This window comes from Ranitomeya variabilis, chromosome 1, assembly GCF_051348905.1.
Source record: "Ranitomeya variabilis isolate aRanVar5 chromosome 1, aRanVar5.hap1, whole genome shotgun sequence".
Taxonomy (NCBI): Eukaryota; Metazoa; Chordata; class Amphibia; order Anura; family Dendrobatidae; genus Ranitomeya; species Ranitomeya variabilis.
In genome coordinates, this window is record NC_135232.1 from 820,208,259 (window position 1) to 820,226,169 (window position 17,911).

Below are 17,911 nucleotides of genomic sequence, written 5' to 3' on the forward strand. Positions count from 1 at the left end.
ACTAAACACTACAGGGATAATACCCAGTCCTCAGCGGACGCGAGCCTGGGTAGATGTGTTCTGCAGGCGGCGGAGCCCCAAGTATAGGGGCCTGTCTGCACAATATTTGTCCATTGCTTCCCACCCAGGGACTGCTTTGGGACGTCCCATGGTCCTGTGTCCCCCAATGAGGCGACAGAGTAAAGGAGATTTTTGTGTACTCACCTTAAAATCTCTTTCTCTTAGCCTCTAATTGGGGGACACAGCCCCCACCCTGTTGCCCTTTACTGGCCGTTGTTACTGTTGAGTTCTCATATTGTTCTTTGAGCTCGTACATAGTGGCCTTCTTATAGGCATGTCTATGTTATTCATGTTGCGTTCCTCCTACTGCTTTTGCACAAAACTGGAGAAGGCTGACACCGTCCAGGGGTGTATACTGCAGAGGAGAAGCCACGGTTAATCTTTTTCAGATTATGCATAGTGTCGCCTCCTAGTGGACAGCAGCATAACACCCATGGTCCTGTGTCCCCCAATTAGAGGCTAAGAGAAAGAGATTTTACGGTGAGTACACAAAAATCTCCTTTTCTTTGTAGGCCTCATTCCGTTTTCAGTAATCAGTAGAATGATGTGCTTTACTAACTAAAAAGCTCCATCTTGGTCATCATCTGTCCACAAGACACTTTAACAGAAGAACTTTGGCTTGCTCACGTACAATTTGGCAAACTGTACTTTTTTTGTCTGACAGTAAGAGAAACCCAAAATGCCAGATCTGCCAGTTCCCCCCCCCCCCCCGAAAAAAAGTGATCAATGTCATTTGTGCCTCCTAAAAATGGTGTCAATGAAAATTTAGTTTGCCATACAAAAAAAAAAAGACGAGCCTTCATAACCGCTCCATCAATAAATAAATTAAAGTTAAGTGCCTTTGGATATGGCAACATGCTTTTTTTTATATATATATATTGCTATTTTGTAAAGTAATTTGTTACTCATAAAAAGAATGTTCTAATTCTCCCATTCAGTACGATGCCAAGTACCTATACATTGTTTAACCCTTTTAGCTGCACGGTGCTTTGGACATTATGCACCTCCAGATGCCAGTACAATTGTTCAGATTTTGACATCTACAAATAACACCACTTGCAAAACAAAAAAGAACATGACACCATAATACCATATATTTTTTTAAAGTAGACACCTTGACAGCATGCCACTCGGGCTTTATGCACACAGCAAATTCATGCATCAAGTGTAATTGTTCGTAAGTCCATTTCTTGGAGAATCTGACAGCTTAGTTTTTGAAAGGCCCTGATTAATCCTGCCTGGTCAGCTGTCTGTCAGCTCCCAACCCCACAGCAGCTCTTGTAAAAGGGCCAGGATTATCTGCTATATACATCCCTCCAGAATATTTGGACCCATTAACAGTGTAGAGCACTAATAATGGTGGAATTTCGATGACCTTATATGCAATGAATGGCCGCGCGACTGACAACTTTAAGGCCGTTTCTAAAGTTCTTGTGTTCATTGCCAAGGATTGGGTGTCCAGGTGCTTCTGTGAATATGGCGACACCAATTCTTTTATTTTTGCTGTATTAATTCAACCGTTTTCTCCCCTACCTAATCCAATGTAGAGTCCTCACTATTTAACAACCAATAGAGTATATATGCATGGGGCCCTTATAAATACATAACCGAAACCCTCCTCCCCCCAAAAAAACATAACTTTTTGCCTATGAGTGTTAAACTGGCAAAACTCCTTTTAGACCATGCTCCTGGCATGGTCTAACAGGCCACTGTGGCTGGCAGACCCGGAAATCAACATTTGAACTCCGGTTACAAAGATACCCTTCTGCAATTGCCTCACTGGGGTGGAAGGAGGAGTCCCCTTCCTCTGCCAGTCTTCTAAATGCTGCGATAGCCGAAGATCATCTTTCACTGAAGCCGAGGTTCTGGCGGCGATTGTTTGGGCACAGCCTTTTTGCTTGCATGATCATCATTTTATAACTGTACGTCATTTTGTGGGAACCCCTACCCGATCAACACATATAGTTGTGTCAAATGTCATGCAGGAAGTAAAGGACATCAAAATGTTGTGTAAAACCATGATTTACTCATAATAACAATGTCCAACACTTAAGAAAAGGGTTAAAATGATGAATCTGGACTGTGTGTTTACATGAAGACGCAAACACCATATTTTGAAAAATGAGTACTTTACAAATATATGTTCTTTTAGGCTATGTGCACACGTTGTGAATTTTGCTGCGGATCCGCAGCAGTTTTCCATGAGTTTACACTACCATGTAAACCTATGGAAAACAGAAACCGCTGTGCCCATGCTGCGGAATAAAACGCGCGGAAACGCTGCGGTTTACATTCCGCAGTATGCCAATTCTTTGTGCGGATTCCGCAGCGGTTTACACCTGCTCCTCTTTAGGAATCTGCCGGCGTAAAACCGCAGGTGGAGTCCGCATAAAATCCACGGTAAATCCGCAGGTAAAACGCAGTTCCTTTTACCTGCACATTTCTCAAATCCGCTGTGGAAAAATCCGCAGACCTCATGAGTATGTGTGCACATAGCCTTATGCAGATTTTTTTTTAACTGTACAATTCTTTCTCAAACACAGACCCAAAGCTACATTTGTGACGGTGGAAGAAAGAGGCTCCAGTTTGAGTGGCTGGGTTTCTCCTTTTAAAAAGACAACTGTTATGTCATCTTCTACACCTGTACAAGCTAAACGGACTCCAACTCCAAGTAAGACAAAAAGCAGCACTACTATGGATTTAAGGGTTTTTCAAAATTGTAACATAAAAAAGTAAAGGGTCAGATGGGTTATAAAATGTTTTTATTTACCTTTTTTCATTATTTTAAGCTAAAGCTCTTTTATTTGCTTAAAGCGGAATACTCTTAGGCTCCGTTCCCAAGATAACTGGTATGTTTTTAACCCCTTCATGACCTTGGGATTTTTCGTTTTTCCGTGTTCGTTTTTCACTCCCCTCCTTCCCAGAGCCATAACGTTTTTATTTTTCCGTCAATTTGGCCATGGGGGGGCTTATTTTTTGCGGGACGAGTTGTACTTTTGAACGACATCATTTGTTTTAGCATGTCGTGTACTAGAAAATGGGAAAAAAATTCCAAGTGCAGTGAAATTGCAAAAAAAAAGTGCAGTCCCACACTTGTTTTTTGGTTGGCTTTTTTACTAGGTTCACTAAATGCTTAAACTGACCTGCCATTATGATTCTCCAGGTCACTACGAGTTCATAGACACCTAACATGACTAGGTTATTTTTTACCTAAGTGGTGAAAAAAAATTCCAAACTTTGCTTAAAAAAAAAAAAAAAAAAAAAAAGCCATTTTCCAATACTCGTAGCGTCTCCATTTTTCGTGATCTGGGGTCGGTTGAGGGCTTATCTTTTGCGTGCCGAACTGGCGTTTTTAATGATGGCATCTTGGTGCAGATACGTTCTTTTGATCGCCCGTTATTGCATTTTAATGCAATGTCGCGGCGACCAAAAAAACTTAATTCTGGCGTTGCAAATTTTTTTCTCGCTACGCTGTTTAGCGATCAGGTTAATGCTTTTTTTTATTGATAGATCGGGCGATTCTGAACGCGGCGATACCATATATGTGTAGGTTTGATTTTTTTTTTTATTGATTTATTTTGATTGGGGCGAAAGGGGGGTGATTTAAACTTTTATATTTTTTTTATTTTTTTCACATTTTTTTAACTTTTTTTTTTTTTTTTACTTTTGCCATGCTTCAATAGCCTCCATGGGAGGCTAGAAGCAGGCACAGCACGATCGGCTCTGCTACATAGCAGCGATCTGCTGTTCGCTGCTATGTAGCAGAAAATCAGGTGGTCGGCGCTCACAGCTGCCTGGGATCTGTAACCATAGAGGTCTGAAGGACCTCTATGGTTACAATACTGAAGCATCGCCGACCTCCGATCATGTGACGGGGGTCGGCGATGCCGTCATTTCCGGCTGCCCGGCCGGATGCGGTAGTTAAATGCCGCTGTCTGCATTTGACAGCGGCATTTAACTAGTTAATAGGCGCGGGCAGATCGCGATTTTGCCAGCGCCTATTGCGGGCACATGTCAGCTGTTCAAAACAGCTGACATGTCCCGGCTTTGATGCGGGCTCACCGCCGGAGCCCGCATCAAAGAGGGGCTTCTGACCTCGGACGTACTATCCCGTCCGAGGTCAGAAAGGGGTTAATACAGATTTTCTGCAGCATTTCTGCATCTATTGCGTTTGTGGTTGTGTTTTTTTCATTGCTTTTTTTTTTAACTTGGGCTTTTATCGTGTTTTTGACTTTCGTTTTGTCATGTTTTAAACTATGTTGCTTTGTTTTTGATACTTTCGGGTATTTGTCTTAGGCAAAATGTTATTGATCTAGTGATGTGTGGATTACAGGTGTTTTTGATGCATTTCCGCAGGGGAAACTCTCTAAGAGCATGTTCACACTGGGCATTTTTGCTGCGTGGTTTTTTTTTTTTTTTTTGCTGTGGTTTTTATGCGAATTTTCAGCTGCTTTTTACAGTACCAGCAAAGCCTATGAGATTTCAGAAATCTCATGCACATACAGTACATTGGTGTTTTTGTCATCAGGATTTTGTGCTTTGCAGCGTTTTTTGACATGGCTCATGTTACTTCTTTCTGCTTTTTTTCAGCATTTTTGCAGCGTTTTTCAACAATTGACTTGAAAGGATGGTGAAAAAACGCGCATATATACAGATTGACTTTTTTTTGCAGCGTCTTTGCTGCAGAAAAGTCAAGGACAGCAGAATGTTACATCAGTCAGCTGCGCTACATCTACATGTCAGGCTGCATGATGTGTCCATACAGCCTGTCATCCAGTAGAGCGGACCCAAACCCCATTCACTTGAATGGGGGGGCCAACAATACAGTGTTTGACATGCTGTCATATACATGACAGCGCGGCAAACACTGCTTCTGATCGGCTGTGAAACCATCCCTGCCGGTCAGAGAGCCGCTGTTCCCGCGCTGTCTGAAGACAGCGGGAGTGCTCAGCTGCGATCGGAGGTATACAGTTTACCTCTTGTCCCTGGTGTCAGCTGATGTGACTACTGCTCCCATCATCTGACATCTGCTGCCACTAATAACATTGAGAGCAGGAGTGACTGATGAGGGTATTTATTAGCCGCTCCTGTGCTGTAAATAAATAATAATAATAATTTAAAAACAACGGTGTGGGTTCCCCCCTATTCTTGATAACAAGCTAGGCAAAACTCACAGCTGGGGCCTGCAACCCTCAGATGTCCGCTTCAACAATGCTGGTTGTCAAGAATAGAGGGGTCTCCATGCTGTAGTTTTTAATTATTTAAATAAATAATTTAAAAAAACGGCGTGGGGTCCCCTTCATTTTTGACAACCAGCCGTGCTAAAGCAGACAGCTGGGGGCTGGTAATGGGCCATGGATATTGGCCCCCCAGCCTAAAAATAGCAGCCCACAGCTGCCCAGAAAAGGCACATCTATTAGATGCCCCAATTCTGGCACTTTGCACGGCTCTTCCCACCTGCCCTGTAGCGGTGGCAATTGGGGTGGTAGTTGGGGGGCGGGGTTGATGTCACCTTTGTATTTTCAGGTGACATCAAGCCCCAAGGTTAGTAACGGAGAGGCGTCCATAAGACTCCCCCATTACTACCTCCATAGTCACATTGTAAGACAACACAGACACCAAGAATAAAGTCTTTTTTAATTGAAAGAATGACACAGATTTCTTTTAATAATCTCAGTTAAACCATACTTATGACCTTGCCTAATTCGACCGAAGCCCTCGTTCCCTGTAATAAAACAAAAGTAGAAAAACAACAATATACCATACCTGTCTGTCGTTCTATCCCACGTCGTAATCCATGTTGGGGTCATAACTAGTTTTCAACCTGGACGGTGCCAAGATGCGACCTTCAAGGCTGAAAACCACTGGTGAATGAGATACTGTGAGCACCTCAGTGACTAGCGGTGTCGTAACTGAGGCTGCGTTCCCAGCCGGAACACACTGTGGTGACCACTGTGAGATCCCTGCTAGCACCGTGAGAAAGTCGCATGGTGCAGAGGCGAGTTCACCGGGAGAATTTAACTGCGGTGAACTCTCCTCCGCACTGTGCCACTTTCTCACTGTGCTAGCGGGGATCTCACCGAGGTCACCGCAGTTCAGCCCGGCTGGGAACGCAGCCTCAGTGATGTCACCACTAGTCACTGAGGCTGTGCTCGCAGCAACTCATTCACCAGTGGTTCTCAGCCTGGACGGTCGCATCTTGGCACCATCCAGGTTGAAAACTTATTATCCCCCAGACATAGATTATAGGATGGGACAGAACGACGGTGAGGGATATTGTTGTTTTTCTATTTTTGCTTTATTACAGGAGAATGAGGGCTAATTGAGATTATTAAAGCAGTCTGTGTCATTTTTTCAATTAAAGTTTATTCTTGGTGTCTGTCTTCTTCCAATGTGACTATAGGGTTAGTAATGGGGCATCTAATTGACGCCTCTCCATTACTACCCTTGGGGCTTCATGTCTCCGGACAATACTATGGTGACTGACATCAACCCCCAACTATATCACCCCACTTGCCACCGCTACAGAGCAAGTGGGAAGAGCAAGGGTAAGTGCCATCTTAGAGACTTTCTGGGGCGGCTGAGAGCTGATTTTTTTTTTTTTTTTTTTTTACGCCTGGGGGGGGGGGGGGCAGTATCCATGGCCCCTTCCCAGGCTATTAATATCAGCCCACAATAGCCAATAGCCTTTGCTGGTTATTAATTATAGAGGGGTCCCTATGTGTTTTTTTTTTTTAATTTTTTTTAGGGTCCCCCATTTTAATAGCCAGTAAAGGCTAATAATACAGCTGTGAGCTAATATTAATAGCTTGGGAAGCTCCATGGGTATTACCTCTTCTCAGGCGTCCACTTTACCTCTGCTGGTTACGAAAATTGTGCGGGAGCCCATGCCATTTTTTACCAAAAAATAATCTTTTATTAATACGTGTACAGTAAGCTGAACACACTGTCCTAATTTTATTTGTCACACGTCTGTATATTTACCTATTCTATATGTATGGTACTGTATGTAATCCATCTCTTCTATCCTGTCGGCTCCAACTGTGATTTTACAGTACAAATCAGATGAATTGCCGGCTTTTCTTCTATCTACAGTATGTACGTAATATAAAAATACATATGTATGTGTGTATCACTGACATATCTCTATCTATATATCTATCTATATATATTATGTGTAGTGTATATATCTGTTCTATCCATTCTATTCTAATCTGTCACGCTGTGATTATACTGTACGCCGCACATGAATTGACAGCTTTTCTTCTATCCTATATATGTACACAGCGCAAAAACAATAAAGGGAACACTTAAACAAATATAGCTCCAAGTAAATCAAACTTGTGTGAAATCAAACTGTCCACTTAAGAAGCAACACTGATTGACAATCAATTTCACATGCTGAATGAAGGTTATCACCTGCGCTAAAAGAATGCGTTGGAAAATAAAATCAGTATATGGACACAAAAGAAATAGTTGTGCAAATACAATGACTTAGAGAGTAATGCCGTTAACCATAGTAATCACTGCATTAGCACTTACTACATAGGGCTGTAGCCGCGCCGCAGCGTAGCTGTAACTTTACCCGTGAGGTATCCAGTGATTAGTCCCGTAATTCAGTAAGACAAAGGAATGAAGTCCGCTGGATGGCTGTACGCTGATCACAGGGAATTCGGACAAGCCGCCAGCCTCTAGCGTGCCCCGGCCGGAAGCGACGCCGAAGCAGTGGCGGAGCGTGGAAGGGGCGTAGCTAGGGTGTGACGTCACACAAGGAGTAAGGACGGGGAGCGTGCAGGGACATAAACCAACGCGTTTCGAAGGATGAAAAAATTTCACATGCTGTTGTGCATATGTAATAGACAACAGATGGAAATTATTGGCAATTATCAAGACACACTCAATAAAGGAGTGGTTCTGCAGGTGGGGACCACAGACCACATCTCAGCACCAATGCTTTCTGGCTGATGTTTTGGTCATAAATAAATATGTAACAGTACAGACACAGAGGACTATTAACTGTATAAAGTGTATGAGATCATGATGCGAGGAACCTGCTTATGGTTTAAGTTTTTTGAATGGGCCACACAGGGCTAGTTAGGTTAAGGCGGTAGGCAAGTCTGAACAAATGCGTTTTTAGGGCACGCCTAAAACTGTGGGGATTAATCGTATTATCCTGGGTAGTGCATTCCAAAGAACTGGCGCACCACGTGAAAAGTCTTGGAGACTGGAGTGGGAGGTTCTGATTATTGAGGATGCTAACCTCAGGTTATTAGCAGAACAGGGGGCATGGGTAGGGTGGTAGACTGAGACAAGGAAGGAGATGTAGGGTGGTGCTGAGCCATGGAGTGCTTTGTGGATGAGGGTAATAGTTTTGTACTGGATTCTGGAGTGGATGGGTAGCCAGTGTACATGTTGCGAGGAACCTGATTATGGTTTAAGTTTTTTGAATGGGCAACCCAGGGATAGTTAGGTTAATGCTTTGAGGCGGTAGGCCAGTCTGAACAAATGCATTTTTAGGGCACGCTTAAAACTGTGGGGATTGGGTATTAATCGTATTAACCTGGGTAGTGCAGTCCAAAAAATTGGCGCAGTACGTGAAAAGTCTTGGAGACGGGAGTGGGAGGTTCTGATTATTGAGGAAGTTAACCTCAGGTCATTAGCAGAATGGAGAGCAAGGGTAGGGTGGTAGACTGAGACCACGGAGGTGATGTAGGGTGGTGCTGAGCCATGGAATGCTTTGAAGGAGGGTAGTAGTTTTGTACTGTATTCTGGAGTGGATGGGTAACCAGTGTAATGACTGGCACAAGGTAGAGGCATCAGTGTAAGGGTTGGTGAGGAATGTAATCCTGGCAGCAGCATTCAGGACAGATTGGAGCGGGGAGAGTTTGGTAAGAGGGAGGCCGATTAGAGAGTTACAATAGTTCAGACGAGAATGAATGAGTGAAACAGTAAGAGTTTTTGCCGAGTCGAAAGTAAGAAAAGGGCGAATTCTAGGAATGTTTTTGAGATGCAGATAAGAAGAGCAAGCCAGTGATCGGATGTGGAGGGATGAATGTAAGCTCGGAATCAAGTATGACTCCAAGGCAGTGGGCATGTTGCTTGGGAGTAATGGTGGAACCACACACGGAGATGGCAATGTCAGGCAAAGGTAGGTTAGTAGAGGGAGAGAAGAGGAGGAGTTCAGTTTTTGAGAGGTTCAGTTTCAGATAGCGGGATGACATGATTTTAGAGACAACGGTAAGATAACACTGGTCAACAGCATTTTTGGTGCCAAAGATATTTCATCGAATTTAGGGTATTTTTGGGGTGCTGATTCTGAATATGTCATCAGTTTTGCCAGATTGGCTCAAGTTTTTGAGATTTTTGGTATCTTATTTATAGCACTTGTTGGTAAATGCGACGCATCATCTCATTAATTTCTTTGGATTAGTACTTGAACTGAGCAGTTCTCAATATAGTTTTGTGTTAATTAGTGTTCTAAAAGTTTGTTCATAGCTTGATTTTTGCACTAACTTTATGTTGTTGTCTGTTTTCCAGTGAAAAGCATGAACTCATCAAGAAGAAGTTGTCTTAACGATCCAGACTCATTCTGTTACATTTGTGGTGAATACACACTGCCAAAACATAGAAGAAACATAACAGACTTCGTAAAAAAAGTGTATTTTGCCTATTTTGGGGTTATGCTTGGGGACCAAGACAAGTTTTGGGCACCACACATAGTGTGCAAAGCATGTATCGAATTATTACGAAAATGGAGCAAAGGACAAAGAAAAAGCTTCAAATTTGGTGTTCCAATGGTGTGGAGAGAGCCAAAAAATCATCATGATGACTGTTATTTATGGTAAACACAGGTACAGGCACATCTTCACAATGAGGGACAGGCCTTCTTGCAGATTCCATGTTACTCCCATTTTCGTTTCTTATGCTTATTGAATCCTTGCACTTGCACTGCACAGAAATAACAGTCATCATGATGATTTTTTGGCTCTCTCCACACCATTGGAACACCAAATTTGAAGCTTTTTCTTTGTCCTTTGCTCCATTTTCGTAATAATTCGATACATGCTTTGCACACTATGTGTGGTGCCCAAAACTTGTCTTGGTCCCCAAGCATAACCCCAAAATAGGCAAAATACCCTTTTTTTACGAAGTCTGTTATGTTTCTTCTATGTTTTGGCAGTGTGTATTCACCACAAATGTAACAGAATGAGTCTGGATCGTTAAGACAACTTCTTCTTGATGAGTTCATGCTTTTCACTGGAAAACAGACAACAACATAAAGTTAGTGCAAAAATCAAGCTATGAACAAACTTTTAGAACACTAATTAACACAAAACTATATTGAGAACTGCTCAGTTCAAGTACTAATCCAAAGAAATTAATGAGATAATGCGTCGCATTTACCAACAAGTGCTATAAATAAGATACCAAAAATCTCAAAAACTTGAGCCAATCTGGCAAAACTGATAGCATATTCAGAATCAGCACCCCAAAAATACCCCAAATTCATTAAAATATTTTGGACACCAGAAAAAATTTTTTTTTTTTTGTTGACCTGTGTAATCACTGGTGTTTTCTAAAAAAAGGCAGGCGTGATATCAGGAGAAGTGTATAATTGGGTGTCAGCAGCATAGAGATGGTACTGGAAACCAAATCTGCTGATTGTATACTTCCCCTATTGGACAAACAAAGAGAAGAGTTGGGGGCCTAGGACTGATCCTTGAGGAACCCCAATAGTAAGGGGAAGATGAGAGGAGGAGGAGTCAGCAAATGATATAGGAGCGGTCAGAGAGATAGGAGAAGAACCAGGAGAGAGCGGTGTCCTTGAGGCCGATGGAGCGGAGCATAGTGAGGAGGAGCTGATGATCCACAGTGTCGAATGCTGCAGAGAGATCAAAGAGAATTAGCATGGAGTAGTGACCATTAGATTTAGCTGTTAGTAGATCATTAGAGACTTTAGTGAGGGCAATTTCAGTAGAGTGTAAAGAACGGAAACCAGATTGAAGAGAATCGAGAAGAGAGTTATCTGAGAGATAGCGGATAAGACGGGAGTGGACCAGGCGTTCGAGGAGTTTAGAGATGAAGGGATGATTAGAGAAAGGTCTATAATTAGCGGCACAGTTTTGGTCGAGGGTCGTTTTTTTAAGTAATGGATGTATGATGGTGCAGCACCCCAGAGTCCTGGTTGTTGCAGTACTGTGGCTCCGCCACTATGGGGAGCTATGGTACGTCTGATTGCACTAAGGAGTTTCTCTGACCAGGTACACTGACACCACACTTCACACTCCGGCCACCAGGGGGGGTGGTCCTATCTAGTAGGCCACTCCTCACAACTCTGGTAAAACTGGGGGTTGGACAGGAAGACAGGGAGAAGTAGCTGGGAAGAGCTAGTGAGAGGACCTGTCAGGGATGGGATCCTGGCAGACTCCTCAGAACAGAACTAACCAGTGCACAACGGGAATACAGTAAAGAAGTATTGGGACCAGAAGGAGTCGTGCTGTTAGACCGAGGCAACATCCTTCTGAGGCGCAAACAGTCGGTGGCCGGAACGCCGAGCAAGTAAGAGACTTTAAGTACACTGCAAACCACGGCCGGACAGCTAATTATAGGTTGGCTGTCTCACTTAACACCTAAGCAGACAACGGAGGCAGTTGTGGGAGAGGGGCGACTCTAGGGTCCCGGAAGAACTCCAGGCCTACCCCGTCATACGGGTGCGTCCTACCATATCATCTGGGGGACGGAGAGAACGAACATCAGAGACAGACAGAAACAGTTGTGAGGACTATCCCGGGAGCTCAGCAGGGAAGAACTACAACACCCAGCGCTAGCAGGTAGACACTGATTCCCACCTGTAAAGAGAACTCCTGATGTGCCTTTGGACCGGCCGGTCTCTGACAACCCAGTTAACAGCGCTCTGGACTGAGGTCTCCAAAACCTTCAGTAAAGAGGTAAAGAGACTGCAACCTGGTGTCTTCGTTATTTACCGCGACTTGCACCATCATCATCACTTATTGCACCGGACGTCCCTCACTGACAGACAGGGCCACGGACCGGGTCTAGCCACCGTGACAACCCCAGGACTGAGACCCAGAGGCCCGGCTCCGGGTACCCCTCGGCCCTGCGGCGGTGTGGGGGCGCTGCAACTTGGCGTCACGAACAGGATTTACTTAAGCCTGAAGAATCAGGTCATGTGTGCCTTGGAACTGTGATTTATTGTGCTTGGACTGTACTTTATTGAAAAGACTGTGTGCTGTGCCATTTACCGCCAAAATTCGCCATTGCCGCGCACGGAGGGAGGAGCCCTAGCTACGCGGGCGGAACCAGCCAAAAGAAGCGCGGAACGGAAAGCGCGGTAAGGCGCCAATCCCGGAAGAGGAACCCCGACCTCCAGCAGGTTAGTGGGAGGAAGGGACAGCCATGTCTGAGTCGGGAGGAGAGGAGGTGGCGGTCGCAGCCGCGGACGTAGGGGCAGCTCCGGTCCACGCAGCGGGCGAAGCCGCGGCCCTAATACCACCACCGGTTGCCGCAGAACCCGCTGTTCCCCTCAGCCAGCCGGACACTGCCGCTAACACAAAAGCCATAATGCCCTTTTCTATGCCGTACCTGCCCGGAGCGGCCTGGCTCCCACGATACTCTGGGGAGTCGCATACATTCACTGACTTTAAGGAAGGGCTCTGCAGCCTGCTCGAGTTCTATCCCCTGACAGAGCCCCAGAAGGTTCATATGATAACCGGCCAACTCTTTGGGGCGGCTCTGAGAGAATTGAAATCCTGGCCCGCTGAGGATAAAGGAACTGCACAACAGATTTTTGCCAAACTTAAAGCCACCTTTGATACTCGCACTGCTACAGAAATTAAACTGACTTTTTATGGATGCAAACAGAGGCCACAGGATAGCTTACGGGACTATGCCCTTAATCTCCAGGAGGCTATGCGGGCCATTAAGCAGAGTGACCCCGGCAGCATGCAGGATGAGGATAAACTTCTGAAGGAGCGGTTCATTGAGGGGCTCCTGTGCAGTCACCAGCGGGGCCAATTGCACTTCCTGGCCATGCAAAATCCAGACTTGACTTTTGCGCAGTTCAAAGATAAAGCTATCCAGGCATTGCAGGAGCGACAGCCCAGCCGCGCGATACCACCCAGGCACCCCGCTCTCACATACCACCAGGAGGTGGCATCGGATACCCCAGTTGCCGCGGAGGCCGACGCCCAGAGCTTCGAGGACGACTCCCCTGCAGGACTCCGTCTTCAGATGCAGGAGCTGACCAAGAACGTTGCTGCCCTAGCCCGGACGGTGCAGTCCCTACAGGAGGCCCCCAAGAAAAAGATCCAGCTAGCCTCCGGACCAGAGGATGTTCCCTGGACGCGACAGAAGAGGACCCCACCGACCAGAGGCCGGGACAGCGATCGTTTCCATCAGGACGGACGACCCATCTGCCGCCGATGTCACCAGGTGGGCCATCTTGCAAGGTACTGTCCTTAAAACGAGCAACCCCTGGGGCAAAGGGCCAACCCCCAGGAGTAGGACGGTCAGGCCCGCAGCATTGGAGAACCAAGTATATTGGAGGACGACCAGTTCTCCCTGTAGTGATTGATGGAATCCCCTTGAATGCTTTGCTGGACACCGGTTCTCAGGTGACGACTATACCTTACGTGCTCTACAAACGGTATTGGGAGGACGCTGATATTACTCGTGGCCCTGACGATGATTTCACCATAATCGCCAGTAATGGTCAGCCGTTGCCACAAGTGGGGTATAAGGAGGTCACCATCAAAGTGGGGCGGGTGGAATTGAAAGCCCAAGGGATTGTGATTGTTGATATTGATCGTCGAGAATGTAATCCCATGATGACTCTTGGTACTAATGTTATAGAAAATTGTCTTGCAGAAGTGATTGTTTTGTTGCAACAGGTGGCAGAAACCGCTGGCCACAGTGAACAACGTGCCCTGCAGAAGGAAATCAGAGCTCTGATGCAGAGACAGCAGGTAGAGCTGACTGGTGGTGAGATTGGTCGTGTCACTGTGAGTGATTCAAACCCCATCGCGATACCCCCCAAGAGTGAAATGTTAATATGGTGTCGAGCAGCCATAGGCCTCAGGGGTAAGGACTACCAGGCCTTGGTAGAACCCGTATATTCAGACAATAGGCCTACTGTTCTGACAGCCCGGGGGGTGGTCGACGTCCGTCAGGGGAGAGTGCCCGTACGTGTCCTCAATTGTGGGGAGGAAGAGGTTCACCTCACCATGTATACCACGCTCGCCAAATTGTTCACTGTCAATAATAATGTGATACAGACACCTGAACCCTTGGTCCCGTCAAACTTGGCGGAGAACAAAGGTTCTGCAGAGCCCTCGAAGGACTGGTGTCGGGAATTGCATGTGGGCACTGACTCTACCCCATCCCATCAAAAACAGGGGGCCTACAGGGTGGTACACGAGTACGAGCAGATATTCAGCAAACACCCCTCAGATTTTGGGCAGGTGAAAGGGATCCAACATCACATCCCCACGGGAGATCACCGACCCATAAAAGAGAGATATCGCCCTGTACCCCCAGCTCATTACCAGTGTGCCAAGGACATGTTGCGGGAAATGAAGGAGGCTGGGGTGGTGAGAGACAGCTGTAGCCCCTGGGCAGCTTCGTTAGTCCTTGTTAAAAAGAAAGATGGTACAATGAGGATGTGTGTTGATTACAGGCAGTTGAATCGCATTACACATAAGGACGCATACCCACTGCCTAGGATAGAGGAGTCTCTGGCTGCCTTAAAATCTGCTAACTACTTCTCTACCTTAGATCTCACCAGTGGGTACTGGCAGGTTCCTGTAGCGGAGGCGGACAAAGAGAAGACGGCCTTCACGACGCCAATGGGTCTCTGTGAGTTCAACTACATGCCCTTCGGATTGTGCAATGCTCCCGGAACGTTCCAGAGGATGATGGAGTGCTGCCTGGGACACCTGAACTTTGAAACCGTGCTACTATATTTGGATGATGTCATTGTCTTCTCTAAGACCTACGAAGACCACCTGAAGCACCTGGCCGAGGTGTTTGAAGCCCTATCCAACTTTGGCTTAAAGGTGAAACCGTCCAAGTGTCATCTGCTGAAACCTAAAGTGCAGTACCTGGGCCATGTGGTGAGCGCTGAAGGAGTGGCCCCAGACCCCGACAAGGTCACAGTGATTAAGGACTGGCCAAAGCCCAGTGACCTCCACGAAGTCCGGCAGTTCCTCGGGCTGGTAGGCTATTACCGGAGGTTCATTAAGGACTTCACCAAGAAGGCCGCACCCTTGCAAAACCTGTTGGTGGGCCAACCAAAGAAGACCAAGGGGAGGAACACCCCCTTTGATTGGAATGAAGAGCTGGAGGAATCCTTCACCTGTTTGAAGTCGGCACTGACGGGAGAAGAGGTACTGGCTTACCCCGAATACGACCAACCGTTTGTGCTGTACACAGATGCCAGTAATGTGGGACTAGGAGCCGTGCTGTCTCAAGTCCAGAAAGGCAAGGAAAGAGTGATCGCTTACGCCAGCAGGAAACTCCGTCCCACGGAAAGGAACCCTGACAACTACAGTTCCTTCAAACTGGAATTCCTTGCCCTTGTCTGGGCAGTGACAGAGAGGTTTAAGCACTACCTGGCCTCCGCGAAATTCACCGTCTTTACGGACAACAATCCGCTAACGCATCTGGGTACTGCCAAACTCGGGGCTTTGGAACAGCGGTGGATGGCCCGGCTGTCCAACTATGATTTCACCATCAAATATCGGGCAGGACACCAGAATGCCAATGCCGATGCTCTGTCCCGAATGCCCAATTTACCAGAAGTGGGAGAAGACCCGGAGGCACTTGAAGAGGTGGAGCTGCCTGCATTCCATCACCCCAAAGCCACCCAAAACTCTCATCAGGTGAAGAATAGGCACAAGAACCAACCGGATGCCACGCTCAATCCCCTGCCCCACCACGGATGGGCAGAGACCCAGGATAGTGACCCCGCGGTCCGTCAGGTGAAGGAGCTCTTGACGCAGGCTGGGTTGCACCCTGGCCCAGATGATCCACAAGAAACCCAACAGCTGTGGAAGGGGAGAAGCAAACTGTTTATCCATGATGGCAAGTTGTGCAGGAGGAGCATCGACCCACGTACTCATGAATTGGTGTGGCAGATAGTGGTGCCAAGGCGAGATGCGCCCATGGTTCTGGTAGCCTACCATGATGGAGCCGGACACTTCGGATGGAGGAAGCTAGAGAAGCTGCTCCGAGGGAGGTTCTATTGGATTGGCATGAAGAGAACCATTGAGAAGTGGTGTCGGGAGTGTGGTCCATGTAGTCTGCGCAGGAAGGACCGTGACAGTCAACGGGCTCCCCTGCGGCCTATCATCACCAAACGGCCGCTCGAATTGGTCGCGCTGGATCATGTGAAGCTGACACCTAGCCGGTCGGGCTATATCTACGCCCTTACCATCGTGGACCACTACTCCAGGTTTTTGGTGGTTGTGCCTGTCAAGGATCTAACGGCTAGGACTGCCGCCAGGGCCTTCCAGCAGCACTTTTGTAGGCCCCATGGCTACCCAGAGAAAGTACTGACCGATCAGGGGCCTGCATTCGAAGCGGAAGTGTTCCAAGAATTCTGCCAGCTGTACGGGTGTAAGAAGATCAGAACCACCCCGTACCACCCTCAAACCAACGGGATGTGCGAGAAGATGAACCAGGTAGTAATCGATTTATTGAAGACCTTGCCTGTGGAGGAACGGAACCTGTGGCCGACAAAATTGCCTGACCTGGTGGATATGTACAACCACATCCCAGTAAGTTCCACCAACTGTACTCCAGCGTACCTGATGCGAGGAAGGTCTAGTCGGTTACCCGTTGATCTGGACATGGGGGTCCTAGTACCCGAAGATACCTCGCCGGAGGCAGATTGGGATACAGAAAGGCAGCGAAGATACCGCGAAGTACAGGAGTGTGTAGAGAGAAGTCTCGCCCAGGCTAGGCAGAAACAAGAAAGGGACTACAATCAACACGCCCCTGCGATTCCCCTGTCACCTGGTGAGCAAGTGCTTAAACGAAAAAGGAGGTTACACAAGCTCGATGACCAATGGGAAGCGGAACCGTATACCATCTTGCCATCCGACTTCGACAACACTAAGGTCTGTCTCATCAGCAAGGACAGAGGGGAGACCTCGACAGCGGTATCCAGGGATCACCTTAAGGTCTGCCCCGATAAGTTGAAAGAGAGGGGCACGGCCCCAGAAATCTCCCCGCCGGTGGAAAAGGAGAAAATGTTCCATACTGTCCTTGGTGACTTTCCCCAGTCCTGAACTCAGATAAACCAAGCCGTTGTGGTACCTGTCGTAATGTTTCAACAGCCGGACCCGCCAGAAACAATGGTGGTACCAGATCATCTGGCTCCACTACCTCAACAAGCCTTACCTGATGAAACCCTGCCAATCGTTGAACCGGCAGGTCCTCCCTCTGCTATCAGTGAATCTGCTGTACCCACTGTTGATAACCGCAGCTCTGAGAGCCCCAACCTGCCGGTGCTACCCAGACTCACTAGAAGTGTAGTTAGAAGGCAGCGCACTACACCAGCGGTAGCAAGCATAGCGGGCCCTGTTAGGCCAATAGCAACCCCTGCGCTGCGAAGGTCCACACGCAGCACTCAAAACCAAACTCCCTCCGCTACAAAACTTGGAGGTATTAATAAGGGCTGCTATTTAATTGTAAATGGTTGTATATATATCTTTTTGTTACAGGTTTTTAAATGGACACTAGAGTAATGGACGGTGAATTGCTCAAAAACTTTCATAAGGGGGACCCCTTTGTTTACCCGGGGTCCCCGCTGTTTCAACCACTGAACTGA

The 17,911-nt window shown here is 46.8% G+C and overlaps 1 protein-coding gene across 4 annotated transcripts in view; it reads left to right on the forward strand.

Annotated features, from left to right (window-relative positions):
* The window catches only part of CENPC (centromere protein C), a 316,155-nt gene that overhangs the window by 113,618 nt on the left and 184,626 nt on the right, over positions 1–17,911 (forward strand). For all 4 annotated transcript variants that reach the window (XM_077275003.1, XM_077275008.1, XM_077275016.1 and 1 more), the window contains one exon: positions 2,604–2,731. In XM_077275003.1, coding sequence (XP_077131118.1) covers positions 2,604–2,731 — 128 coding nt within the window. The remainder of the gene's footprint in view (positions 1–2,603; positions 2,732–17,911) is intronic.